Source organism: Leptidea sinapis, chromosome 12 (assembly GCF_905404315.1).
Source record: "Leptidea sinapis chromosome 12, ilLepSina1.1, whole genome shotgun sequence".
NCBI classification, from domain to species: domain Eukaryota; kingdom Metazoa; phylum Arthropoda; class Insecta; order Lepidoptera; family Pieridae; genus Leptidea; species Leptidea sinapis.
In genome coordinates this window covers 6870940-6881389 of record NC_066276.1, presented here as the reverse complement: position 1 = coordinate 6881389, position 10450 = coordinate 6870940, and the positions used below count along the sequence as shown (strand labels likewise).

Sequence of the window (10450 nt, the reverse complement as noted above, 5' to 3'; positions counted from 1 at the left end):
TTATGTGTAAGCATTTGTGTTTCGGTCTGAAGGGCGCCTTAGCTAAATTACTGTTCAAATGCGACTTAACATCTGATGTGTCAAGGTGACGAGTGCAATAATTTTATAATTTTGTATAATTGTAATCTTAAAAAAGAAATTCTCAGCGGATTTAAAAATCAAAATATTTAAGTTTTGATTATGACGACACAAATCCAATTAAAAGTTAAGAAAGATACTGAGAATATACACACCAATATTGGATAGTAATGAGTAGAAAAAAAAACAACATAATTTTATCGGATATTTAATATATTTGTAGTCTCGTAATAAAACATTTTTCATAATCTTTGTACATTATATACTATTCTTAAGTTAATATACATTTAATGCGAGGTTTACTATTATCTATATTTACAATTAATAATACATTTTTATTCACAAGTACCTATGTCATCGAAGGGCAAACTTCAAAATATTCACGTTTATTTTTAATTATTATCTGCTACAACTGGTCTGGTTGCTAAGATAATTTATACGTCTAGATATAGTCTCTTTCTGTTTGGCAACCGATAAAAACAGGCCAGGAATATCTTATCTTATATCTTTAAACGAGCAATTCTTGTATATATATATATATATATATATATATATAATCTGAATCTCGGAAACGGCTCCAACGATTTTCATAAAATTAAGTATGCAGGGGATTTCGGGGGTGATAAATCGATCTAGCTAGGTTTCAATTAAAAAAAATGGTTTTATCCATGTTTGAATGAGAAACAGCTACAATAACATTAGAATACAAAGGTAAATTTCGCCACTATATACAAGACTATTATAGCTCAGATGGGACATTGGGTGATCCGGAAAGCAGAAGACCCCGGTTCGAATCCAGATGTCCTATTAGTTTTTTTTTTGTTCAAGTTTTGTACATTTTTAAAAATCCGAGCAAGGCTCGGTCGTCCGGATATTTAGTTTATTATGCGTGACAAGCTACGTCTTAAACTCGCGAATTGTATGACACTTTGTGTTAGTGTGCGTGAGTTGCTCAAAGTCTATCTAATGTGCTAAATTTGTTCTTTTTTTTAAATGATTGTATTCTTTCAAGTAATAGCCGAAACATGATTAAATAAATTTTCTCTTTAGAAAAAAACCCTGTGATAGATAGACCATTGTGACACGCTTTTCAGCGTTTTATCACTCGACAATAGAATACCTGTAGTTTAATACATCAAGTAATAATCACTTATAAATTGATACATAATTATTTATTGAAAATAGTTTGTTTGTTTATGCTTACGTCGATTACAAAGTCACGCCTTTACCGCTTCAATCTATTTTTAATGTATCTCCTTAATAAATCTTTCGATATTGCAAAAATAAATTATAAACTCAAAATTGTTTTGCCATATATTTTTGCCCTTGAAATACAAACAAAAGGAGACGACGCACATGTAACAAAAAATAAGAGTCTCTCACACTTTACACTAGAAGTAATCTCATAATGGTTAAGATTGTCTTCTTTACAATTAGGTCCATAACAAATTGAGCTGGCAACCCACAAAACATTAGACTCGTCCACCAGACGTCAAAATTATAAGTACTTAGGGCCAGTTCAAAATAATTTAAATAAATGCGTCTCAAATCGGTTAAACACTCTATTATTTTGTCTAATTTCACAAAACATTATTAGCCCTGTTTCAGTTTAAGTAAATGCTCGAGTTTTAAATAGCAAAGCCAGATAGAATCTAAGATGATAATTAGCAACAAACAAATTAATTAGAAATCATAATTTTTACGGTAATTTTTAACTACAATATAACACCGTTGGACGATTATTGTTAATAATATATACCGCTAGTTACAGAAAACATCCTTAAAGTTAATGTTTCATTAAATATAATACCGTCACTTTCTTTTTCATTTTGACAGTCAAAGATAGCGTGTGATTTAATGAAACATTAACTTTAAAGATGCTTTCTGCAACTATCTGTCTGTCCGTTCCAAATACAAGGTCCCATTTGACAGATAACATCTATATAGATATATAAAAATGAATTGCTGTTTGTTAGTCTCACTAAAACTCGAGAACGGCTGGACCCATTTGGCTACTTTTGGTCTTGAATTATTTGTGGAAGTCCAGAGAAGGTTTAAAAGGTTGAATAAATATGAAAATACTCGGAATCAAATAAAAATAATAGTGTAAAATGAATTTTTATATCTTTCTAAGTTTCTCAGGAGGTAAAAAATAAACTTCCTTAAAACACGGGTAGTGAAATAAAGGTAGTAAAAAACACTTAAAAAAGAACTCCTTTTGTTTGTTTTAAGTTTATTTTATACAAAAGTTTAGGTCTTTTATCGATTGAGGCGGTACGAAGTCTGCCGGGTCAGCTAGTTTTAAATAATTCAAGCAAGATGGATAGTTGAAATACAAAACTAGTCCGCCGCTACGTCGTTCGCCACAAAAGCAATGATATTTTAATGCGCCCGTATGAAATTTATAAAGGAAAACCCAAAGAAACTGTAAAAAATCTCAAAAATTGCTTTCGCACATTTGATTTTCAGTATGATAGTTCTGCGGCGACATATTTTCGTAACAACAACACAATTTATTTACCTTGAAATCATCAATCTGTCGGGACATTAAACAAAATCAGTTGATTTTCATAATATTTTACAAGATTGAAGTTTTTTAAAATATACACTTAAATTAAGGATTGGTCTCCGCTGCGCACCAACTAGATACCGCAGGCGTAATCGCAAAGTTCGGCAACTAATACTACGCCCAAGTGGGCGTACTCCAGCTAGTCTCCAACAATGTGTGACGTTGACGTGCCACATGTTCTGTTAAACTTTGCTTAAGATTGAAACTAAAACGTAGTAAAACTTTGTAAAAATAATACTACAAGAAATAAGAAAGACACTAGGATCACATATCAGTCAGTATTTTGTTTTTTATTAATATCAATGTAAAATACACGAAGCGTATGTTACAAAATTTGAAAGATGCCATTGAGTGTTAAGATGCCACGCACACAAGCATCTAATAGTTGCCATAATAAAAAAGCTTTTGTTCTTAAGTACTGCGGTATCTAGTCGGACTGCAGCGGAGACCAATCCTTAATCTGAGGATATAAATGTGTCAAATGGGATTTCTTATTTGGATATTAGTATCATTTTAATCTTGAGAGCTACCCGGCCGAGCATGTTATTGTCGTCTCTCAACCTACAAGGTGAAATTCAAGCCTTAAAATATATTATAGTTATAGCCTCCTTAAAGTATGAGATACATAATTATCACAATTTCATAAAATATTCGGGGCTTAAATTATAAAACCTGGCAAAAATACATTTTAAATGATAAAAATATTAATTCGTTAAATATTTTTATAGAATATTTTGATAGGTTTTATAGCTGTACAACCCGTTACTTATTCTAACGCAGTCTATAGATTTTAAGTTATAATATAAAATAAATAATTTCAAATACTTAATGACGGTCGCTTCTTTCGCACACTTTTGCTGTTCTTGCCAAATATTGTCCCAATTACCTGTCGACAAAGTATTTACATAAGTAAAGGTACATTAAATTTTCAAGTTTTAAATAGATAACAATGCAATACATAAAACTAAGGAAGGCATTGATATGCAATATTACAAAGTACATCGTCTCAAGGAAGACAAAACATCTCTACCGCACACAAGGTTTCCAGCCGTGGTCGTTAAGGCAAAGAGTAAGCAGAAAACACGCAAACATGGTGTTTTTAGACAAGTTTTGTGGTGAAAGTATAGCATTTCGAGCTATAAACACTACTCAATCCTGTTACATATATCCTTAAGTCCTATTTGTAGGTTGCTAATGCTTGCTGTTGGTTATAGTTAACACTGCCGAACCTTTTTGAACTACCACTTTTCTTTGAAGTTAAACAAGTTTTTTGGCATGGCGTGACGCATATTTTTGGTACTTCTCCCAGAAAAGTTATTCTAAAGCTTGTACTTTGTGTAGGTACATTTATTCAGATTAATAGTGAATTACGAGGCTTGTAAGCATATAAACTGTTTTCCACGCAAGAATTTTGAAAATATTGGCTTTGTTACATAGATGGCGGGCCGGCAGCCGTGAACTCATATCGCTCAAGGTCGCTGGCATTTAGTGTCGCCTTAATATGTCACATAATGAGTGTAATCTTCCGTACAGAGATAAGTTAGTTCATGCTGTGTAATAGAAGCTAATATACACATATCATATAGAAGGAATTCTTAGTTTCAATGACAAAATAAATAATCCTATAGTATTTTTATTATGCATGGTCTGTTTCTATGTCGCCTTAATCCATGCGTCAACTCGTGGTGCCAGGTCAACGTGTTATAGTTCTTAAATCATTGTATTTGTTGGATGTCATTACTAATTATGACAGTCATAACGACCATCATGTTCACGAAGCATCCTTACACAAACAATGACTTATTATTTTTCATGAAATAATTCATATTATTTAAACATGATATTTCTTTTAAATTACTGAATCTACCAAATGTTCGGAAAAAGTAGAGCTCGTGAAAAGAACATACAAGAAACTCAACGGCCACTCTTTTCAATCAAATGGAGTATTTTACAATGTCTGTAATATACATAATAAATGATTTTGTAAGATGCTGCATCCAATATATGAATCGTGTTTAAATTATTTTATCAAATATTTCATCAAAAGTAATAAAAATAAACTTTATAAATATGTATAATCGTATATTTTGGATGCATCAACCTTTAGAGCCTGAATTCATTGTAAAACATGATAGTCGTGATTTCAGTCATAAATATTAATCGCATTCAACAAATACAATGATTTATTAACTATAACAGGTCGACCTGGCACCTGCAATGCGTGGTGAACGGTTTTCAATCAAATTTGCTCCATTATGTCATGTAATATTTTCGTAATATAACTCATGGAACAGGCTGTATAAGAAAAGCGAGTTATGAATGCTGTTAGAAATGCAGATGAAAATAGTTGAGATTACTCCGGTCGGCGCCACGTTACTACGCGGTGGGAACCCACATAGCATTCGCATGAGACACTACCTCATATGTTATGACATTTATGAATTGATACAAAAACTTGAAGATTTCTGTGCGTACTTCAGAACGAGGGTTCTCAAATGGCGTTATAGAACGCGAACTTAGTTATACATACTTAGGGAAAAATTCGTACATCAACATCACTTTTAAAAAACCATGAAATTACGTATTATGTCTTTTTGGTTCAAAGCAAATATAAGTGATGTAGAGATGGTAGAATCTGATGGATGACGCATGTTATATCCGTGACCTTGGACGTCATTTTTATATTTTATTGGTTACTACCTATACCAGGCGATAAATATAAATAATTGCAAAAATTAAGTGGCAGTGGGCAGGGCATATAGTTTGACGGACAGATGGCCGTTAGAGCAGTAAAGTCCTCGAATGGCGACCACGTACCGGAAGACGCAGTGTTGGTAGACCCCCAAAATCACCGGAATACGTTGGATGAGGGCAGCGCAGGACCGATAATCGTGTAAAACTTCCGGTTGATGAAAAACAATAACGAGACTACCCGTCTTCTCTTGCCAGAGTTTGGCGAGTCAACAAATTATGAGGATGCCTCGCTTAGAGGCGAAACACGTGTCGGATTGTTTGAAGACAAATATATACACTCAAGAAAACTCAAAACATTTTATAATAATTGGATTTACGCAAAGTAACGCCTGCTTCAATAAATTTTCATTTGTATTTCTTATTCATTATAAATATTACCTTGGAGACTGAATAGGCGGCTAATTTTCTTCTTGGTGCTGGAAGCAGTAATGCTAGTGAGCGAGCCTCTCTGAGCAATGCATGGAAGGCGAGAGCTGCGCCGGCGCTGGACTCAGCTGCAGATACTTCGTAGAACTGGCAGCCGAAGCGCAACGACAGCTCTTGGCCTTCTTCTGCGTGGACCTCCCTATGTAAAAAAATAACTGTTATTATCTATAATATATATAATATGTATGTCGTGGGTGCATCGTTGGAATGGCCAGAGCATCTCTCCAAACGCCGGAACTTCCTGATTTGGCCGGCCATATCTACCAAATTCGATGTGCCCCGGAAAAAGTCGGACGTTTAACGATAACAACGTATTTGTCGATAATCCCAGCTGATCAATGGGCCGATCGTGAAGTTGTTGCATTTCGCGCCGATGGTGGCGCTCTCATCGCACTCTACGCTTTGTTCACGTGAGTGGAAGATGGATTTTGGCTAAATATAATAATAGTGGAATGTGTTAAAAGTTTGTAGTTTTATCAAATATTCTAATGTTTGTACGTTAACGTTCCATATTTGATTATAGGTTATTGAACGAATAAAATGAGTAGGGTGTCTATGCAGCGGGAGCCTTCGGTCTAATAATTTAAAAAGTAACGTAAGGTATTTACTTGATAAAATGATCACTTTCCAAACTATTATTTCTTTAAATGACTCATTCGACAACATAATTAAAAGAAAAAATTTCATCACATTATAACATCATTATACAAACTAATACTTTTATAATTATGTCAATCGGCAAAACAATGACAGCTTAAATAAAGTTTAACAAAATCCATTGCTTGATAATTGTTTCAATTACCAAAACTGACTTTAGAAATAGAGAAATAAAGAGGTTTAGAAGTCCAATATCAAAACAGTAAAACGTAGTGATTTTTTTTACTGTAGTCATAATTTTTTTTTGTTATACAGTAATATAATCAACTAATTGCTATCAAACCAAATCGGCCCTTGTTCACTAGTAGGTCCCTAAAACAAATTTAGACAGCGCAAGAAACGAGTGTAGCGTGCCGCGGCAGGAGCCGGCGAATGCCAAAGCCGAATCGGCCCTTGTTTACTAGTAAGTCCTAAAATATTTTTTATCAAGTAACATTGTATCTACCGTCATTTTATATAATCACAAATTTTAAAGCCTTGGACACCCTACACAAACGATATGCCCAAGTGTCGCTGGCCAAATCGTCAAACCTTAAGCGTTGAACGATATGTCTGGTGTGAGATGACTAGATCATTTGCCTATCACGATGTGGCTAATCCAACGATCGGCCGATGACATGTATAATACTTAATAATACTCAGAAGATATGTTCAAAACCATGAATTGACAGGCTCGCCAACATGCAAAATGTTAATTTTGTCAATACGAAAAATGAGCTTTACTAAAATAGGCCACCTTATGCAATAACATAAAAAAATTGTAAGAAATCCCAAAACATATTTTTATATCGATAACAAATCATAATGTACCAATATTTAGACATTGATAGCCTTTAAAAAGTCCATATTTTAATGCTCTGTAATAAAACTGCTTTCGAAATATTCACTCCCATATCGCAAGCAGTCGCTTTGAGTAAATAATACATTAAAGAGACAATCGTTTTAAAGGATCTTACTTGCAATAAGTTGCTCAACTCTCGAAGGATAAACATACAGGCCGTTAAAGGATTAATCAATAAATAAATGTAAAACGAATCGACACAATATCTCAGTGTCACACTTATTACGTCTTCGTTAATACAATAATTTGATTCATATACGATATTGCACAATAAGTATCATGTATATTTTAATAAACTCAATAAATAAATCATTTATGTGGCTTTTTTATGACAATAAGGGACGAGACGAGTAGGATGTTCAGCTGAAGGTAATTGATACACCCTGCCCATTAGAATGGAGTGCCGCTCAGGATTCTTGAAATACCAAAAAATTTTGAGCAGCACTACAAATGCACTCGTCACCTTGAGACATAAGATGTTAAGTCTCATTTGCCCAGTAATTTCACTAGCTACGGCGCCCTTCAGACCGAAACAAAGTAATGCTTACACATTACTGCTTCATGGCAGAAATAGGCGCCGTTTCGGTACCCATTATTTAGCCGGCATCCTATTCAAAGGAGCCTACGACTCGTAAAATGGCTTTGACCGAAGCAGAATTATTAATCAAAAGTAGGTTGTCGTTAAATTTTATTAAATTGTGTAAAATGACTCTTAAGTATTAATTATTTTTCATTGGATATTTATAATTTTGATAAAACTTGATAAGTTCTGCTACCGAATACAGCTATAAATGTAATAACTCCGTGTTTTATATGTTTATTATGTGTCTATAAATTAAACATTATACTTTGTGTATGTGTATAATTCTTAATCGCTAAAGGTTTGATCAACACTCGCGTGGAATACGATCACTTGCGGTTGAGAATGCTGTTCTATATTCACACCAATGATTATACATATTTTGTTATTTAGGAACATGAGTTTTTTTTATGGAATAGGAGGACAAACGAGCGTACGTGTCACCTGGTGTTAAGTGATCACCGCCGCCCACATTCTCTTGCAACACCAGAGGAATCACAAGAGCGTTGCCGGCCTTTAAGGAAGGTGTACGCGCTTTTTTTGAAGGTACCCATGTCGTATCGTCCCTGAAACACCGCACAAGGAAGCTCATTCCAAAGCTTTGTAGTACGTGGAAGAAAGCTCCTTGAAAACCGCACTGTGGAGGACCGCCACACATCCAGATGGTGGGGATGATACCCTAATTTGTGGCGTGTCGTGCGAAGGTGGAATGTGAAATTTAAATATTGGAACACTTATCTATATGGAATCTAACACTACCTGACGCTTTTTTTGATCCACAGTTCAAAACACACGCACCATTAGCTCAATATCATGGTTACTCCCAATACCTTCATATATTTAAACTCATTTCAATTTTGTACCACGTCTTTCACACATGACTATCGGAGAGTTTATTTTATGAAAATAAGGGACGAGACGAGCACTCAGACCTGCCTATTACAATGCAGTGTCGCCCAGGATTCTTGAAAAACTCCAAATGTATTGAGCGGCACTACAACTGCGCTCGTCACCTTGAGATATACGATTTTAAGTCTCATTTGCCCAGTAATTTCACTAGCTACGGCGCCCTTCAGACCGGACAGTTTATTTTATGAAAATAAGGGACGAGACGAGCACTACGACCTGCCTATTACAATGCAGTGTCGTTCAGGATTCTTGAAAAACCCCAAATATTCTGAGCGGCACTACAACTGCGCTCGTCACCTTGAGACATAAGATTTTAAGTCTCATTTGCCCAGTAATTTCACTAGCTACGGCGCCCTTCAGACCGAAACACAGTAATGCTTACACTGCCTCAGGGCAGAAATAGGCGCCGTTGTGGTACCCATAATCTAGCCGGCATCCTGTGCAAAGGAGCCTCCCCCTGGTAAAGAGAATCAGTTAATTTATATTAGATTTTTTGTGTTGATTTCAAATTGTGTAGACTCCTAATGGACAATCAATAGGCTAAAGATATCTAAGAGTGAGTTACTGATTATTTAAAGAGTAATTATTGGTAACGCTGTTCAGTGCCTTTTGTACAACCTTCAACACGTGCAATCTGTGGGCCAAGTATGTACAGGTTCGTGTTCAATATAACAATGCTTGCAGAGTGCTGATGGGGCGGCCCCAATTTTGTAGCGCATCACGGATGTCAACATGCGACTATGCGCAAAACATGTCAAAACATAGGATCCCTAGTGAGCAGAAGTGCGGGGCAGTACCAACAGCATTCTGAAGATGATTGCGAGCAGGTTGGACTGCAGATATGTGTGTCATTGCTGAAGTTTTTCTAACGGAATGACGCAGCAATGACACGCGTCTGTAACTTAATTAGTACTAGGTTTAGGATAATTACTAACATAAAAATAAGTTTGCTGTATTACTAACAAATATGAGTTATGATACTTAAAATAATGTTTATTATTATTATTATTTCTAATCCTGCAACACGGCTGCTCATAGTTTCAAACTGGTTGCATTACCAGTCGGCTCCTTTGCTAGATTATGGGTACCACAACGGCGCATACTTCTGCCGTGAAGCAGTAATGTGTAAGTATTAATGTGTTTCGGACTGAAGGGCGCCGTAGCTAGTGGAATTACTGGGCAAATGAGACTTAACATCTTATGTCTCAAGGTGACGAGTGCAGTTGTATTGCCGCTCAGAAAATTTGGGGTTTTTCAATATTCCTGAGCGGCACTGCATTTTAATGAGCTGGGCGTATCAATTACCATCAGCTGAACGTCCTGCTCGTCTCGTCCTTTATTTCCATAAAAAAAAACTTAAACTTAAAATCCTCCCCCAGTCTATCGGAGTATTCAAGAAAGGAGTCTTACCTGGCGTGTTCGAGGTCTCGTTTATTGCCCAAGAGAGTGACGGCTGCACAACCTGGAAGCCTCGTTCGTTCCAGAAGTGCTAGCAGTTCAGCGGCGGCGAGGAACGACCGCCTCTCGCATACAGAGTACACAACAGCGAATGCCTCTCCCCACCGGACATGATCGAGCAGGCAGCCACGTATCTATACAACCATATCATTTTTAATCATGCTATGTGATAGCAAAT

General features: G+C 35.7%; 1 protein-coding gene across 1 annotated transcript in view; it reads right to left on the bottom strand.

Annotated features, from left to right (window-relative positions):
* Positions 1-273: 273 nt before the first annotated feature.
* The window catches only part of LOC126967241 (ras-related and estrogen-regulated growth inhibitor-like protein), a 29920-nt gene continuing 19743 nt past the window's right edge, over positions 274-10450 (bottom strand). The window contains exons 4-6 of the mRNA XM_050811731.1: positions 10225-10406; positions 5780-5966; positions 274-3533 (exon numbers count right to left, since the gene is read on the bottom strand). Coding sequence (XP_050667688.1) covers positions 3465-3533; positions 5780-5966; positions 10225-10406 — 438 coding nt within the window. The 3' untranslated portion in view covers positions 274-3464. The remainder of the gene's footprint in view (positions 3534-5779; positions 5967-10224; positions 10407-10450) is intronic.